The 18,849-nt window shown below is 44.2% G+C and overlaps 1 protein-coding gene across 1 annotated transcript; it reads left to right on the top strand.

The window, feature by feature from the left end:
* The first annotated feature begins 157 nt into the window (after nt 1-157).
* Nucleotides 158-18,474, top strand: ERP27 (endoplasmic reticulum protein 27). Its single transcript, XM_071732916.1, has 7 exons — nt 158-343; nt 554-654; nt 3,650-3,787; nt 7,152-7,265; nt 10,164-10,289; nt 16,971-17,168; nt 17,943-18,474. Exons 1-7 carry the CDS (start codon nt 250-252, stop codon nt 17,985-17,987), a joined length of 816 nt encoding a protein of 271 aa, XP_071589017.1. The 5' UTR covers nt 158-249; the 3' UTR covers nt 17,988-18,474.
* Nucleotides 18,475-18,849: the final 375 nt, after the last annotated feature.

Raw genomic sequence — 18,849 nt, 5'->3', positions numbered from 1 at the left:
TGTGTAGTGATATGGGTGAGGATACACTGGTGGCAGTGTCCGTGAGGCTATCCAAGGTTGGTGCCTGCACAGCAGGCAGGGGCTCTATTCCCATCCCGTTGGTTATCTCAGTAGTTGAAGGCTTCACCCTGGGCCAGCTGCTCCTTTCCCACCAGCTCAGGAGTGGCTCTGGGCCTCTGGAGTTGCTGACGTGGCTCTTGCTGAGGAGAGGACCAGGGTGGCACGGCGAGGAGAGGGCAAACTGGCACCATGGACACCTCTGTCTTTCTGTGCCTCTTCATTATCCTGCTCACTGGGGTGTCCCCAGCAGAGTGTGCCAGAGACGAAAGTTCTGCATCCCAGAGTAAGTGACCTTTCCTTCTGGCTCTGGGAATGACTGGGTCTGCTGTGAGGAGTCCTCCTTACCCAGGGTGTGTTGTGCAAGTGTTATGTCAAGATTGCACGAGAGGTGTAGGGGTGGGCTGCTAGGGGTGGGATGCGTGTGTGCATGTTGTGGGGAGGCTCTTTAAGCTGCTCTGTATACTCTGTCCAGCCTTGACCTACTCCTCTCCAGGCACAGCCAGCACTGTGGAGAAACCTATTCTGCTGAACAATGTTGGGGATGCTGAAGCCTTCATCAACGGTGCTGAGGTGGCAGTCATTGGATTCTTCCAGGTGCGTTCACAGCACTTCCCTTCTGCCAGCTGTGAGCCCTATTCTTACCCTGATGAGAGCATAGGGCTAGATGTGGCGTAAACACCTTCCAAAGGCAGCTGCTGTCCCAAAAGGTGATGGGGTTGTGACAGGCGTGTGGAGGGATTAGGTGACAAGCCATAGGGAGAATGCAGGGAATTCGATCTGTGTATGGAAAGGGAGATGGACCAAAGGAGGAAGGTGAAGGAGGTCATAGGAGCTCTGGAGCCTGGGAAAGGGAACTGCTGCAGGGAAAGCAAAGCAGGCATGCTTTTCTGAGTAACAGTGTTGGTGATGGGTGAGTGGGACCATCACTTGTTTGCTTTAGTCAGCAAAGACAGAACAAGGCACTGATTTGATGAGGCAGAGGAAGCGCAGACTCAGGGAGCAGCACTGGTGGGCATCCTCTGAAGTCTACAAGGGCTTGGGCTTAAGGTACAGCCCTGTCCCAGGGAGGCTGTGAGCATGGTCTCTCTGTCATGATGTGTTGTTCCCCAGAGTTGATACCCTTGAGATCTCTGTGTCTAAATTCAATTGAATGGTAAGATGATGTTTATGTGCTTCTTGACTCCAAAATGGCATAAGTATTTTTCCTTAAACAAGACGAAAACATTTATTAAGTTAGAGCATCAGGAAACCGAGGCCTCTATGACAGGACCCTCATTACTTCATTACTTTTAAATTACTTGTAAGGTCCCTAAGTGACACCTTTCCCCCTCTTTTCCTTGAGCTCTGCCCTGGGCTTCTCCTGCCCACACGCTGTCTCACAGTTTCCGTCAGTGAAGACTTCAGCTTTCCAAAAACAACTCCTTTCTGTGAGTCCCTTTTTCCTTCTGCTCTATGCCTGGGACTGGAGGGCATCCTAGGGAGGGCATCGTGCCCTGGGTACAGGGTGAGGTATCAGCCCACCACAGGGTGAGGACAGATGGTGCTGCCTGTGCAGTGCTGGTAGCAACAAGTACAGGAACAGCGGGGATTTATGCCCCAGGGGCTTTGCTAAACCCTGATCACAGGGCACCAGCCGCCTCGCCTTTAGTGCCTGCAGGCATTCAGAGCTCCTCAGGGGTTGCTCTGGCAGCGCTGCAGTCCTGCAAGACAGCCAGACAACCCGCACACCCAGAACGAAAGTGCTCGGATGCCTCCTTCCTCCAGGGTAGCTTCTGGGTCTTGTGTCAGGGATGTACCCGGGGCCCAGGGCCTCTTGCTGAACGGCGAGTGGGACAGTGGCTTCTTGCTGTGTGAAGAAACACAGGGGATATCTGCTGGGGTCTTGTGCCACGGCAGCCACCAGCCCCCACGCTGCAGGATTTACTTTATCGGAGGTAATAGGAGAATGAATGCAAGCTGGCAGCACACGGGGTGCTGGTGCAGGAGGGATGTCTGTGCTGTCCTTGCAGCATGGGGACAGCCCTGGCTGCCGGGAGTGCGGAGCATCAGCCAGTGGCTGTCAAGCATTCAATGCCTGAAGCACTACAGGGCTGCATTTAAACCCTTGAGAGAAACGTATGTGTGCCGTGAAGGCTTGTCTTGGCGCTCTGCCTGAGAGTATATTCATCCAAATAATGTCCATGTTCTCTGCTCGCCATAAATTGTTCCTCTGCTGCAGCCTTTCAGTTCACTGCAGTACACGTCTCAGCAAGCTCTGCATATACTGAGCACGGCCTCCCTGTCTGGGAGGAAAAAAAAAAAATAGCACACCGCTCCAGAAAACCGCATATGTGCAAGAAAGGGCCATGCTTGGCCTTACTAAACCCCAGTTTTCCCAGGAATGCTCCAAAGCTCAGTGAGATTATTCCTACCCCAGGCTTCAACACTCTCAGCAGAGCTGTGTCAATGTGCTGGCATTTCCAAAACAAGTCACCAGAGCTGTTTTTCTTTAAATGAAGAAAGAATTTTGTTTTCCATTTTCTCTGGGCTCACAAACAGCTGAGCTAATGGTTCAGAGAAAAAAGAAAAACAAACCATTTTCCAGGCAGAGGCTGTGTCTTGAGAATTTAAATCCAGTAAGTAGAAGTATCAAAAATTCATAATTCAAAAAGAAAAGTTGGGAATTGGAATAGTGAGGGAGGCTTTAGTACAGGCTCAGGCTCTAGATAATGTTTTCAGTACAAGGAAAATTATGGACATCAAATTTCTGAGAAAATGTACATCTCTATCCTTCAATGTATCTGCATTATCTACTTTTTAAAGGATGTGTCTAGGACTCCCTTTTAAATGTAGCCAGGATACTGCAAAGGAAAGGTGTTAAAAAATTGTAAACCCTTGATTCTAGAATGAAGGTTATTTTAAAAATTGTATTTTTATATTTTTATTTTGTATATATACACGGACCTTTATATGTGTATATGTACATATATGTGTGTGTATAAATACGTGTATGTATATATATGTGTATATATATTTAAGCATGCTACATCCAGACTGGGTTTCTCCCCTCTCTTTTAAGAGCCCCAGGGCTTCGCATCACCACCGTGTTACCTGGGAGCGTGGGGGTGTACTCAGACGTGTCCTGCAACTGAGGTTGCAGAGAGGGGGCTAAGGCGAAGCCAGGCTCTCCCGCTACCGCATCTCCCTGCGGCTCCCAGCCCGGCATCGCCATCCGGTGACCTCCCTGATTTCGGGAGGCTGGCGGGGTTCGGGGGGGTGTGTGGGGGTGTGTGGGATTGGACATCTCTGCAGCACCCTGGTGACAAGGGGAGAAAACGCCGCTTTCCCCGGTTCACCGCGGCTCCCCCCGCACTGTCCCTCCCCCCCCATCCTGCCCCCGGGGCCTCTCCCCCCGCCCGGAGGGGCGGCTCTGCCACGCGGCCGATAGGTGGCGCTCTCGCTCCGCGGCCGCGCTGTGGGGAGGGAGGGGCAGAGGGGGAGAAGATGGGGGGGGAAGGGGGAAGGAGGGGGGATGCTCCTCTTATCGCCCTCACTCATCCTCTGCCCTCCCCTCCCCCTCCATCTCATCTCCCTCCGTGTCCCTCCGTAGGAAAGCAAGAGCTCCGGAGCCTCTCTGTTTCGCCAGGCGGCCGGCCGCATCCCCGAGGTGGCCTTCGGTCTCAGCATCACCCCCGCCGTCCTCTCCCACTACGGCGTGGCGCCCAACACCGTCACGCTCTTCCGCAGGGTGCGTGGGTTGTGATGGGTGGGTGGGTGAGAACGAGGGGGCACCCATCGCTGGACTGTCCGGGGAGTTACGCGGGGCGAGTCCCGGCTGCCCCCCAGGATGCTCCCTCCCAGGGGGCACGAATCCATGCAAAAGATTGTGTGTACAAAATGAAGGCTGTGGTTTAGGAGTGTCCCTGCCCGATGGTTCTGGTGAGAGGGGCTCTAGGGCAAGCACTTAAAAACTGCCCGCAGTCACGCTACAGTTGGTAGTGATGAAGAAGATTCAAGCTGCTCATCTCTCCTTGGAGCAAGCCAAAACAAACAAACAAAAAACACCAACAAAAAGGCTTCTCATTGGCAGGCCCTCCACCTGCCCACCTAAAAGCACATCTTCCTGCCCCGAGGAGGTCTTTTGCTTTTCATTTTCTGAGTGCCCATCTCTGGACATGTAACATTTATTACACCTGATGAGATTCTCCATTTTAAGATCATCCAGCACTTGGTTCTTTGCAAAGAACAGTGTCTGAGTTTTTAAGTGACCTGTCTGGAGTTCAGTGTTACTTGGATGTTTTTCATGGGTTTGGAAAAGCTTCTGGGACACATGAAAAGTGTCTAGAGGCTGTGGTACAATCGATCAACAAAGCAGGCTTGATAAAAATTTTTGCCAAATGTCGCTTCAGACAGGCAGAGCTGTCTCTGACACTCCCTGGGTGCACAACTTTTCCATTGTGACTGAAACCAGATCCAGTCTGGGTTCCCACAGTTAGAGATGCCCTGCCACCAAAATAAATCCCAAGTGCTCTCATCTGTCTCCTACGCTGTCTTTTGCGGAGTTATCCCCTCAATAAGCATTGGGCATGGGCCCATTAAAACCATTATTTTAGAGTTTTTTAGGCATGGATTCTGTGCAAGATAAAACCTTTGCTGACTTTGTTGCTGGTGTCTCACTGAATTTGAAGATAGGCTTGCTGAAATTTGAGCAAAGGCCTTATACTTGCTTCAAGAGTGCCAGTGAAAGTTAAGAGCTATCCTACTGGTTATAAGAATTTCGTCATGTTAACCCTTCTCACACAAATGGGACACTTGAAAACTGTGCAGAGAGGTGTATTTGAGGAGGAGAATGACCCGACATAGTACAATATGTCTTCAAACCCTATGTCAGCAGAGCTGTAAGAACACAAGGTCAGGGGGGCTGGGACACACCACGTGCATTGGGGAAAATGAACATGGCAGTTTGCCCAAGTTCTAAATCCAGGTTGTATAAAGATTGGACAAAATCAGTTTGTTCCCCTTTCTCATAATTTCCTGCACCATGTTTACTGGTGGCATTATTAACATAATTCAGAGTTAATAATCCAAGAGTGAGCAATAGGTAAGCAAGTCTTTTTATTTAACCTTTTATTTGCTATGGGCAGATGTTGCAATTGAAGCAACACCCATCTCAGTTTTTGTTCTTAGTCATGGTGGTTTTCTTCCAAAAACATTGAAAAGATTGTTTGTTTTTGTGCTGCAGCAGATAGTGAGGATGACTGGATTTGGGGAGTGTTTGATAAAATAGTGTCTGGAATGTTGGAATTTGGATTATATTGAATAGTCTTTGTTCACAGTCCAGTTTTTGCAGCTGAACTGATATTTAATAGGAAAAAAAATATCAACCAGTAAACTAATACCCTATTCAGGTTCAAATGTGGTTGACAATTCACTTGTCTTATTGTCAGGCTTTCTTAGGTTATTCAGACATATTATGTTTCCTTTTATTCTGTGCTGAATACTCTGTAGGAGTAAGAGGTCAGAGGTAAAAATGAAAAGAATAAAAAAATAACTGAGACAGAAACTTGGAATCAAATTCTAATTTGAAAACTACAAAGATGCTTGACTAGGATAGCAGTGAATCAGAGGCATAAACTCATTTTTTCCTTGCTTTTGCAGAGTGTGAAACACTTAAAATGCTTAGAAGCTTAAACCATAATTACAGTAGTAGGAGGGGCTGCTGTCAGCTGGTGAGACTTCTCTGCATATAGTGGAGGGAAAGTCATTTATTCTAGTGAGGAATCTGGCCTGATAGACCTAAAAAGAACATAATGAACAGATACTAACAAGCTAATTATATGGAGAGAGAGAGAGAGAAAGAGAGGCATTTTGACTAGATCTGCAGCTATTAGGTGCAGGCTATTTTTCAGCCTTATTTTCTTAGAATTGTAGTGTTGAGTGCAGATTTAAGATGTTATTATCCTGAAATAGAGAGCAGGTGTTTTCAGAAGTCCATGAAAATCAAGAGAACACTTTCTACGGAGTCCAGGGTGCTACAGGTTGGTTCCCAAGCCCTATGTGATCCTACTCACTCAGGGTAAGGTTGCACTGGGCTGATCTCATTCACTTGAGTAGAGATGGCCTTTCATTTTATGCAGGAGGAAAAATATGTGGTAGAAATCAGGCCACACAGTCTGAAAAGCACCAGCTTGGTGCTTGGGTTGCCACACAAGGTGCTGTGGCCCCATTATCAGATCAAAGACATTGCCAGTGACCACAGAACAGCAAAAAGGGCTTTAGATGTCTAAAGGCCCCAAGAACCTCGTTCAACCTGTGTATGAAAGGCCTTCAAATCCTAAACTTTTATCATATTCTGCCCAATATGAAAAAGAAGCATGATAAAAGCCCATCATTCCCACGGCTCAACTCGGTCTTTCAGTGGTACTGCACAGCAACCTGCCCCTTGGGGTACTTCAGCTGTCATTCAATGGTTGCTTGCTTTTTTTCTGTTTACCAGGTCATAAAAACTCAGTGAATTCACATTGTTCGGGTGGGGGAGGTGGAGTGTGGGGTACACATGTGGCAGGATGGATTTTTCTCTAAAGATAAAACGTACTGGGCTTTTTTTTTTTTTCCCTATACTGGGAAAAGATTCCTCTTTTTATTGGAGAGATTTCCTGCTTGCATAATGTTTCCAGGAAATCCATACAGGCCTGTGCCAATGTTTATTAAATGTAGAAAAAAATTGAATAAGCAGATGAAGATTTTAAAAAGGGATGTAAAGCCAAAATTGATGCAAGAAGTTAGGTTATTTAATCATCTCTCCCCACAATGCCTACAATAGTTTATCAGTTAATCCTCCCTGTCTCCAGTGCATCAGGAACTGATACTTTAGGGATGTCTGGAGACCTCAGTGATTTCTATTTTGCCATGAGTTTCCTTGTGCTTGGGAGATTGAAGTAGTGTGGAAAATCATCTTGAAGAGCACGCTGGTCTCTGTAGGTTCTGGATCTTCAGAAATGGGGATGATGTGGTAGGGGAAAGAGGATGGTGGTGAGTGTTTCTGTGACTGTGTTTCTGGAGAGGGTACTGAGAGGATAGGTGTGACTGAAGGTGTCTTTGCCTGTCTTCAGGTAGACAATGCCCGGAAGGATCTGGATATGAACAACAAAGATGTTGATGCTGAGAAGATGACTCGTTTCATTCGGATGAACGAGCTTCGCCTGGTGACAGATTACAACCCTGTGGTAATTACTAGATCCCTGCAACCCTCACCCTGGCACTTGGCTGCCTCCTCATGGGCATCCTCTGACCCAAGAGTTTGCACACCCAGATGTGTGTGAGGGTTGTGGCAGCAGCGTGCATGGGCTTGTGGAAGCCACGCAGCTCTTTACTGCTGCTCCACATGGGGAGTGTGCTGGGGCATGTCAGTGACATGGGGAGAGGAGTGGAAGCATGGCAGTTCCTTTCTCTTTACACTAAATTTGGGGTGTTGATGGGCAGAGAGCTCAATTTCTTACCACTCCTGCCCTCAGTGGTGCTTCCTCCCATGGGCATTTGCCATATTTTGCCATGTCTGCAGATTCTGCTCAGCCAGGATTCCCTCTCTTTGGCTGAGAAGCCTTAAACATGGAAACTGAAATGACCAAACAGAAGGCAGGCTCTTCATCACCCAACACACAGTGTTTGACATGAGCCCAGCTATTTGAAGACATATTCAAGAGCAAATAGGAAAATTCCCAAACAAAATTTTTCCCATCCTCTCACTAAAAAAAATTCAGACACATGATAACTCCATATTGGCCAGCTTCATTACCTCACCCACCTGACTGTCAATCATTAATTCCTAGTGTTCTTTTTTCCTACAGAGAATGACCAAGAATTTAAGCTACTCTGAAATCTCATCAGTTCACTGGACTTGTTATGGAGACAGTGGATCTTAGAAAGTATAATGGTTGTAGGGCTGAGACTTTATCATTGCCAATGGGCTCTTTTGTGGACTTCTGGATAGCTGCAACAGTCCTGACCAGGCTCTAAAGAAAATGGCCCAACCTATGTCAAAGACATACCTTGAAAAGCCAGTGCCAGGATCAGCCAAGAGGGCTGACATATTCCCTTACTCAGGTGCAGCCTTCCAGAAGAGAGACCATTTTGTTTTGGAAGTGCAACATTTTGTTTATGGAGTAAAATACTGTAGAAATCATGGGGTTTTTTTTTCTTTTTTTAAAAAGCATTTTTAAAAAATGCTTTGCTTTTTCAACTTGATAAAGCATGTGAAATAAGCAAAATATTTGTGGGGAGAGAAGAGCTATGTCCTGCCTTGCTGTCCTTATAGCCCTTTGAGAACACCCATGTAATGTCAGCAGGGATGTTCTTGCTACCTTTATGAATCCCCAGGCCTTCTGAACCCTTGCAGCCTCCACTACATCTTTTGGGAATGCATTAGATTATTGCTCTTTTTTGATGTGTTTCTGCTGATGCTTTAGGCTCTCACTCTATTGTGTCCTGTTTGGTACCCAGACTGTCTCTCTGACTGAGAAGTCCCAAGTTCTTCACCCAGTTCCCTCCTGCTGACTAGCAGTACACATCTTGTTCCATTTTTTACTTTTTCTTTTACCAGACACTCTGGAGTCCTGTCAAGGTTCTGCAATTAACAGTGCCTGCTGCAGTCTATGGCCCAAAGCTCTCCTGGCTCCACTAATGTAGCTTTTTTTTTTTTTGTCAATATTTATTTCCAGTCCATATACTGTTTACATCTAAGAACGCTTCTGGTCAGCAAAGGCTGGGGTCAGGCAGATCACAGTGAGTGCTGCCAAGAGTTTCTTTCTCCATCCTGGGGCCCTTGCTGTTTCCCCACATACTTTAGGCATTTTTAGGCAGTGTGTGCCCTGTGGGCTTTCCAGGGGAGCCATACGTGACCCGGTCGTGTTGATGAGCTCTGCTGATAGCTCTTGCACAAGGTTGTGTGGACAGGCACACCTTTGTGTGGAGATGCTGAGGGAACTGCTGCTCCAGACCCACCCAGCTTTGTCATGGCCCTTGGTGGTGGCTGGCTTCATCCCCATCTTCAGACCTGTCCTCTCCCATAAGGTCTCCTAATGCTCTCCAGCCTTACTCTCCAGCCTTGCACACTACCAGGAAAGTGAGGGGATTCAAAATGCCTGATAAACATTAGGGTAATGGCAGAGTCTCAGCTTCGGAAAAAAAAAAAAAAAGAAAAGGGATGCTTTGTAGCATGTAGATGCTCGCCAGCATGCACTCCCTGACCCCTTCCTTATTACTCCAGGAGCATGTGGAAACTTTCTTCTCCCGCCGGCGATGAGCTGTGCCGGCTGTGCCTCTGTCGGTGGTTTCGATGGCACGGGGGAGGCAGCAGGTCTGGCTCAGCTGATGTTTGGTTTGAGGGAGAGGCTGCAGGGCTGCAGGAAGTGGGCAGGAGAAGTGAGATGACGAGTGAGTGAGTGCCTGGAGATGGTGGGGCAGCTTAATGGGCAGTGCCAGCCCTGTCTCCTCACAGAGGGCCAGTGTGTGCTACCTGCTTGGCCCTTGCCCAGGCTCCCATCTTCTCCCACTGCAGGGCTGCAGAGGCAATTTTAACCCTCAGCAGTCTGGGATGGCCAGGCCCTGGGGTTGCTGAAATGGGGCTCTGGACTCATCCCCATCCTACACACAGCTTGATGCTAAAGAAAGGAAACAAAGAGAGACACCAACCCTAACAGCACAAATCATTCCCACTTTCATGTTCCTGTTTCGGATGGGTGCTGGGCCTCAGGGGTTTAGAGCACCCTTATTTTCAATGTTCACTGGCCTTCCTTTTCCATTTCCTTCTCCCTCTAGACTTCAGCCTGCTGTATCCAGGCAGTCTTCCTGTGTAGACACTGACTATCCTGAGGCAAGTGATAAACCCTTGTGGTCTTCAGAGTCTCCTCTCAGGAAAAAGCAAAGCCTGAAGGTTTCACAAAATCTTGAATTGGATCATTCCTGCTTTAAAGAAAGCTGTTCTACTTATGAGGCTGATTTGCAAAGAAATCTTAGCTGAGACATGGGGATTGATGTCTCTGGCAGGGCATCCAATGCAGATTTAATGTTCTCAATCTCCTTGTCTGTGTGTGTGTTTCTGTCTGTGGTGGCAATGTTTTTGGCAGACATCAATAGGTGTGATGCAGAGTTCTCTCCAGCTTCACCTTCTCCTGATCACAGACAAGATGTCCCCAAAACACCCCGAGCGAATGCGCAAATACCAGGCAGCAGCAGAGCTCTTCAAGGGGAAGGTAAGTCCAAAGAAGAAAGGGAACCATCAGGGCGAAAAAAGGGAGAACAGTGATTTCGTCCATGGATGCAGAGTGCATAATCTCCTTCTTTGTGTGTTAGGGGAGCAAAGGCCACGTGGTGGGAGAGGGAAATTAGCTGGATAATTAAGTGGAAGGGTGGGAATCTATTCGCCCTTTGCCATCTTGCCTCCCTGTGGGGAAAATACCCTCTGTATCCTGCTCCTCTCTCAGTGGGACATTATGTACTCCTATGCTTCTGGTCCAGTTTTGTTCCCTGTTACTGGAGGACAAACAGCTGCTGCACTTCAGTCCAGCAATGGTTGCATTCCACTGGTGTGAGAGGTGATTTTATATATACAGCTTGCAGGATGCCAAGGACCATTATATAAGTGACAGCAATTAACATCACAGTGCTTCTCAACCCTTCACCTTCTAACTGGATCCTGGGGAAAAAGACAGTTTTTAAGCAGTTGCAGATCAGTTTGTCAGATTTTCCACATTAAGGTGATGGGATAGAAGGGGTCCTTAAGAGAATTCTCACCTGTTTCCCACCCCTCCATGGTCAGAGCTCCACAGACAGTAAATCTTTCCATGGCTGGTTCTCTGACTGCAGCTGGATAAGAGGGGAATGTTTTTCCTTGGAACAGAGGAAGGAACTGGGAAGTGAAGGAGGACTGAAAGTCATTTGGGGCAAGAGAAAGCAGCATGTGGAACTGGGCAGAAGGTCACAGCAGCAGGAAAGGCTGAACTGAGAGGCAGTGGAAGAGATCTTCTTGGGAGAAGAATGGAGATGGAAAAGGGTTGGTTTTGAGAACAAGAACATCTGCATGCCTCTGTGGTACCGAAGGAGCAGATTAAAAATGAAGTATACCCTCGTCTTCAAATGGAGGGGCAATCTCAGAACTGTGCAGCCTAAGAATTCCTGAGACTTGTTTATGACAGGGCTACTTGAGACCTTGCCATCTGTCCCACCACTCAACAAGAGACCAGACAGAAACCATGCATCAAAGTCAAAAGGTCTCTTTAGAAGTGTTTTGCTTTGCTGAATATGTAACGATAAAAGAAAATTTATTTATCTAAAGAAATCCTGCCATCTCATGTGAAATGTGTGTTGTAGTGACACCACTATCCTGTCCCCCATAAGAAGCAGATTCTGATACAGGTCTCTTCCAGGTAGCATTTCTGTCAAGCATCGCTGTCCTTTGCTGACGTGATTGCAGCCAGTTTTCTCTTCATGTGACATGTCTAGATCTGAGGAAACATGAATGGTTTTCCTAGAAATACTTCACAAAACATTGCAGAAAATGTTGTACTGAAGTCCCAATATTTATGAATTACCAGCAAGCCAAATATAACTTTTATATTCATACAAGCAAGTTTCCCACCCAGTCAGTCTAGAAAAAGTTAGCCAGGATAAAATACAGAAATTAAAAACGTGGGTATTTGACTAATTATTTCCACTTTAATCCAGTAGTACTGCAGGACTCATAGATGAAGGGATTTACAGTCCAATAAGTTGTTTTTCCCAAAGGAGTGGCACTCTGAGGAGTACATTGCTATTTGGACTGACCTCTTAAAAAGCAGTAAATGAGAGCTAGGATCATGCTGTTTGAGTCTTAGATCTGGGTGCTAAGGAGTAAGCAGACCCGTGTGCCCATTTACATTTGTCTCCCTTACTCTGCCATGTAGAAAGATGTGAACTAGTTTGTATGATAGAAGCAGCCACTGCACAATACCATGGAAATCTCTGCTGGGTAATTTTCCTAAGTGGAGTTATCAGTTGTCAGGACTACCAAGTTACCTCAGATTTACTTCAAAACGAGTAAATTAAATGTTAAGTAGATTTTGCCTTTTTGCAGCTTGCCAATTGTGAATAAATGCAAGATTCTCAGGTGTAATTTTATTCAGGATTATCAGTGAACAACTTATAGCCTGTGGGCTGGTGGTTAAAGGCTTGTTTGTGCTGTGGGGTTAGCGCTGTCAGTGGTTTGAGCAAGGAGTCATTGCTGTGCTATGGAGAGGTGTTCAGGCTCCTGGTGAGCAGGTATCACTGCATCCAACAGTGCCTTGCTGCTTGGATTGATGGAGTGATGGAGAGGAGCTGCTGCTGAGTGGCTGACCCCAAAGAGGGAAGAAAATTACAGAGCCATCTAGGTTGGAAAAGACCCTTAAGGTCACTGAGTCCAACCATTAATGGATCATGAGGAACTGGTTAATCTGACAGTTCCTGGTGTGATTCACCTGATCCCCTCATCTCTTATTTATGATCTACTCATTTGTGCTTGAGAGAAAGCTGAGGTTTTCAGCTGAAGGATTCATGAGGCTGTGTGGAGGGACCATTGTTTGAAAACAATCTGAACTGTGCCCTGGGCAGCAGTGAGTGTCTGAAGGAAGTCTAGGTTGCTCTAGGTTTTATTGTGGAGCCTGCTAACTATAAAATGCTGTAGAGGAAAGTGTTAGCAAGCCAGCAAGAGCTGACAAGAAGAAATATAGGTACTTTTCTGGAAAAACTTGAGAAACAGTTGTGGGAGGTTAACAGGGAACAGACGGAGTGTTGCAGCTGCAGGAGTGAACCCACCAGCCTTCTTGGAAGGATCTCACTGCAATCAAATATGTGCTTATTTGAAAAAGTACTGCCAAGAGCCCAGGCTTTCTACTGGAAAGGAAATATCAGGATTTGCATTGCTGAGCCAAGCTAGGATAAGCATTTTCAGTTTTCTCTTCACAGTATCAGAGTTTAACATGACAATTGCAGCTGGAGTACCCCATGGGTATTTGCAGAAGTTTCAATAAGGTGATGCTGAGAATAACAAAAGCAACTTTTGCTTCAGTTTATACAACTGGTTTACAATATTAAAATTATTTGGGTAGAGGTGTGTGCAAAGTCCATTTCGATTTATATACAAGCCAGTTTAGAAATGGGTTTTGAGGAACTACTGAGTCCTCCAAGGCTTCTTTCATGGAACTGAAAGGTCTATGCCCTTTCTCTTGCAGACAGTTATTAATACAGTTTTTTGTTTTCTTTCGGATATTGATGGCTCCAGAAGTTAGAGATAATATTTAAAGAAGCTTCTTTTAGCTGTAAACAGGGGGAAACCTGTAAATATGATTGTTTATGTTATTTAATAGATAACTGCTGTAAAGCTGTTTTTGCAGTTTGCTTTTTAAAAACAATTAATGACTGATATTTTCATTTTGCTTCCATAGTGCTAACTATGTAAGAAATTAATCAAACTTTGGATTCTGATCTTTTTTCTTATAAAGTCTCCTCAAGGAATGAAGGCTGTGGTTCCATGAAGTTCAAAGTCAAACACTGGACATGATGCTTAATCATCCTTCCTGTTTTTCTTTCTTTAGCTGAAAGACTAAGCAATATCAAATTGGTTTCTACCACGGCAGTACTATTTTCAATTAACTTTAATTCCTTTGTTTATAACATCATTCCATACCTTGCAGGTATTTACCAGGAACTTGATGTTCTGAAAGCAAGTCATTCTGTATCTTAGTATTTATGAGGAAGTTGATGTCCTAAAAGCACTGGGCTAGTAATCAAGTTGTTGGCACTGGAATGCTTATTGCAGGTTACAGTGCACAGATAATACCATGTCTGGAGGAAGAATTTTTGCTAGGAGATCCTTCACTGCCTGTTGCAGCAGTCCTCTGCACACAGGTGAGAAGATTGCTACAAAATGAAAAGATTTCATAGAAATCCCTTCAGAATAAAAAAACCGCCCAGCTATTGTAGAGGACAGTATGAAATATAAAATTAACTTTCTGTTTGGGACAGAACTACCTGGTTTCTAGCAGTGAAATGAAAGTTGGCATCATAAGTGGAATTTGTTTTGGTGAATCATAGCTTTGGTGAGTTGCCTGAGCAAAGCCTTTAGGCTCTTTTCAGTGCTGGCAGAGAAGGACAGCCATGTCCTTCCTTCCCTTCTAAAATAGGTGGAATAAAGTGCCTGTTACTGTTTATTGTGGAAGTTATCTAGATGACTGTCTAAGGAAGGAATTAAGATCTGGATGGCAGAAGTTAGGCAACGAGAATCTCGCTTCATGGTCAGCATAATTTTCCATGGTCTCTGCATTCATTCTTTATGAGAGCTGGCTGGGGATCTCTGAACAAAATAAATTCTTCATGAAGAAATGCAAATTCCACCAGCTGGCATCTATTGTAGAAATGTCCTTATGGAGAAACCTACTTGGTTTCCAGCTGCTGAGGAGACCGGTCTTCCAGTGCTTGTGGCCTCAGTGCCAAAACATCTCATAGGTGCCAAATCATCTCAGGTCCATTTGTGTGGACTTGAAAGCCACACAGGCCTTGGCAGGACCCCTGGTGCACATTCAGCATGGCGTGTATGGCCTGTCCTTTTGCTAAAGAAGGATTCATCCCACATCCCAGCATCTACTGGGAATGCATCATTCTACAATGATAGACATGATGATGTCTTCTTTCAAGGGACAATGGACAGATGCAGTTGCCACCTCTCCTGTGTTTTTGGAATATAAGAAGGGAAGGAAACCTTTTCTGTACTTTGGCACACTGTAACCAAATGTGAGCCAAATGTGAGTCCTTATAGAGATCCAGACAGGAACTGTGAACGATGACATCTCAGCCATTCTAGCTGAGGGGACAGCTGCTTGTGTCTTTCTATTGTCTTCTGTAAGAAAGAAGGAGTTTGGAGTTCTAAACCCCAACATTTTTATTCTTATATTCTTACTCTATTCTATATATTAATGGATAAAATATGTACAGCTTTTTAGTTTTGGAATTTTTAGCAGAGGCTGGATAAAGTGAAGAATGTTGACTAACATTTATTTGCATTAAATATCATGAAAATTCTATTTGTCAGTTTTAAAGGTAAAAGAGGTGTTGTATAGAAAGTGGCAATATTTAATAACCTAGGTATTCTAAATGCATTTTTCAAATTAGCTTCTTGTTTAGCATTTGATTAAAACCCCATTGTTATCTAGTGAATCTTTCACAGAGAAGACTAAAAAGCTGGTGAATGAACTGGGGAAAATGTGATACCATTTTCTGCACTAAACCTCTGAAAGTGCTTCTTTCCAACACCAGCCTTTGTTACAAGCAAATATTGCTGCTACCTCTTACATGAGGTCCTTAAATCTGTGACCCTTAGATTTGTGACCTGTCTCTAATCTGGTGTTTTATCCAGCAAAAGTATAATTTTAGCATTCTGGGAGAAGTTTCCCCAAAACCTGTCTCTTTGCTAGCTTGTTGTCCTTGGGGCATAGTTCGCTTCTGGAAGAGAAATTATAAGTGGTAAGTATCACATATCCAGTGAAAGTGTTATTTCTGTTTCTGTAGTTCAGTAATTAACTGCAGTTAAGCCTTACACCAGCCTAACTATCCCTCTTTCCCATAGGCTGTTGCCTAGGAGAGTTTCCAGATATATTTCTTTTTTTTTTTTTTTAATACAGAATGTTTTTTTAATTTTATATTTATATAAAATTAGTAAAATAAAGAATTTGAGATTTACCAAGTTTATTTTTAGAGAAGAAAAATAGTTTTGAACACATTTGAGTGTTCTGGATTGAAAAGAAAGAAAAATGTGAACCACAGCCTGGGAACTGGGGACATCATCTTCACATTGAGTTACTTTTCTTTGTAAACTCTTCTTTTTCATTGTGTAAATTAAGTTGTATCCACATTCAAAGGTACATTGAATATGCTAGGCCCACTAAAATGCACAGGATAAAGAGGAGATAAAATGGCACTTGTTAGTAGGTTGTTTGTTTCACTGAATTGGGTGTGCTGTATTTACTTTCTTTTATAAAATTTATACAAAATGTTTGTATTTAATATTAACAGGTAATTTAACAAAGATTTTTGAGAGAGCTTTACATTTTATTGATAATCTCTTTTATTCCAATATTTTAAATCTGTGCTAATTCCTACTTCAGCTGTAAGACCTCAGTTGAAACTTACTCTTAAAATAAAATAATGAAGATGTTCACCAATTCTGATAAATACATCCTGTCAGAATCCTAATCCTTGGCTTGATTTTGCTCTCCAAGACTATCCAGGAACCCAGAAAACTGTAGAACAGTCTCGTCATGTTGGGCTGTGTGGACATTAGTGTTTTGCCAACAACTCAAGTTTCCCAAATGATTGCATCTTCATTTCTATTTCCTGCAGCTCATATAAATACATCTGTTGTGTTTGGCACTCACTGCCCTGTACTTCACTCCCACATTCTTGCAGTTGAGTTTGATTCTCCACACACCAAGCTACATTTCTACTCTGCCACTCTGGGTCTTGCATGGATGTGAGCATCTTATCCAAATAACGTGCAAGTAAGGGAGTCAGCTTAATTCACAGGTGCCACTAACATAAAAGACATCTTGTTTCCTCATCTTCTAGGAGAACATCATAAGTGGAGACTGCCTTCCTGCTATACTGTAAATATAATTTTAAAGAAGGTGAAAGAAGACATTGTGTTGGGTGGTGTAAGGCTGAACTTGATAAAATACAGAAAAATTCACTGCATGGAGCAGTTAGATAGTGGCTGAACAAAGTGTTGTCATAGCAGAATATGTTAGGTTGTCTCCAACTTTATATAAAATATCACTGTTAATCTCCATATGATCACTGTCTGGGGATATATTCTCTCTCTCTCAGTTTCAGTTTTGCTCACATTTCCTTTCCTATTTCCATCACAGATTCTCTTTATCCTCTTAGACAGCAATTTGAAAAGCAATGAACGAGTAGTTTCATTCTTCAAACTGAAGAAGTCCCAGCTGCCAGCTCTGGCTATATTCCATGCACCAGATGAGGAGCAGGATGTGTTGACTCTGGATGAAGTCTCCATTGGGCACATACAGGACTTCTGTAATCGTTTCTTGCAAAGAATGAAGAAGGTAAAGGGAAACTCCTGTAGAGTCTACAGTGGTGTGTGATGTTTCTGAACTCCTGGTTTTTTACTAGTTCTGTACAGTTTACAGGAATCTGGGATCTTGTAGGACAACTCTGTTGCTCACAAGGCTCTTGAAAATGATGACTTTGTTTCCTTGAACTAGCCCCAACCCTGCCACCTCCTCTTTCCTTTTCATTTGCACCTCTATGTCTGAAAAGCATTAGATGTAGAGCAGAACAGAGATGGATGTCTTTGAAGAGCCTGTTCCTTCACTGACTTCTGCCTTCTAGTCTACAGCAAGAAGACTTCACTGACATCTGCAATTGTTTGAACATTTCAGTGAAGCATCTGTTTTCTGTGAACTGAGCAGCTGGGTAGACAGACTGAAGGGAGCTTTTGGATACTGAGAATGGAGGTGGTGGATATCAGAACATGAGAGGATCAGAGAGGCAGTGGCATAGATAGGAAGGAAATCTGTCAAGAAGGCCACAGAACAGAGTATAAAGATGAGGTCTCAGCACTCTACCAGAAGTCTCTTCTGGGAGAGGAACAATTTAATCTCCATGTTCATTCAATTTTTAAGAGTTCCCTCTCTTTCAAAGTTCATCTTCCTATAGCATAGAGACTTTGTGTGTTGGGACCCTGTGTTGTGCAGTTGAAATGGGATAGGCAGGCAGTGGCATAGACAGCAAAGTGAGCTATTTAAGTTGGTTTGTTTCCTTTTGTCACTGTTCTTTAAAAACTTTAAAACTGATTTCATGCCTCTAATGTGTTTTAGAAACAAGATGAACCTCAGGAGAACACCCTCAATGAGGAACTCTAATACTTTCTCAGTCAACAGGATGACTGTGCCCAGAGAGTCATCTATTTGAGGTGTATGAAGAGTTCACTGAATCCCACAGCTCGGAAATTTCTGGGGTAGTAGGATTAAGGGACCAAGTCAGTGATGGACTCTCATCTCCATTCTATGTACGTATATGCTGTCTGTCCTCTCTAGGAATCTCTTCTCCCTTCTCATTTGTTGACTCCAGTTCTGTTTTCTCAGTACTCCACGAGTTCTAGTATTGCCCTACCTTGTGACCTTTCATGCCACCTCTGTTGGAGCAAAGGGTGATATAGCAAAATGGCAACACTGAAAATAAAGTTTATAGTTCCCAGAGATCTGTTTCTCTCATTCTCTTTGCTTTTAGTGCCATGCAGGCATCTACAATCAGCTTCTCCTGACACTAGGATCAGATTGGGTTGCTTGATGTCACATGAATTTTTGCATTTATCACTAAATAAAGTATAAAGTGAATTGTCTGATTTTATATGCAAATATGTGATTTCCCACTCCCCATGTCTTTTACTTATGGGCAAAGTCTGTGTATTTCTTCATGAGTAAGCTCAAAAATCTACTAAACTTTACTTTCTCTGAATTTAACCAGGTCTGCAGTGCCTAACTAGTCTGACTGGTTGCTAGGTGTTCTTCTCCATGGAAATGGACCTCTTATCAAAAGGTGTTTCCTCTAGGTTGGGAGATTTCTGTGAAGGTTTGGGATCAGAACAGCACTGGATAGACCATCAAAAATAAATGAGCTGAAGATGCAGATTGAGCCTTAGAGAAATGGGAGCTGTGGCAGAAAGGCAGAAGAAAGTTGCATTACAAGATAGGAATATCTCCGCATTGCATTAGAGGGAACATC

The sequence above is a fragment of the Heliangelus exortis genome, chromosome 1 (assembly GCF_036169615.1).
Source record: "Heliangelus exortis chromosome 1, bHelExo1.hap1, whole genome shotgun sequence".
Lineage (NCBI taxonomy): Eukaryota > Metazoa > Chordata > Aves > Apodiformes > Trochilidae > Heliangelus > Heliangelus exortis.
This window is presented reverse-complemented; position numbering and strand designations above follow the sequence as displayed.

Excerpts from the sequence above, each read along its gene's own strand:
- ERP27 (XM_071732916.1), top strand. The coding sequence starts at position 250 with ATGGACACCTCTGTCTTTCTGTGCCTCTTCATTATCCTGCTCACTGGG. Across the intron at positions 344-553 it reads CGAAAGTTCTGCATCCCAGA|GCACAGCCAGCACTGTGGAG; the intron begins GTAAGTGACCTT and ends ACTCCTCTCCAG. Across the intron at positions 17,169-17,942 it reads TCTTGCAAAGAATGAAGAAG|AAACAAGATGAACCTCAGGA; the intron begins GTAAAGGGAAAC and ends AATGTGTTTTAG.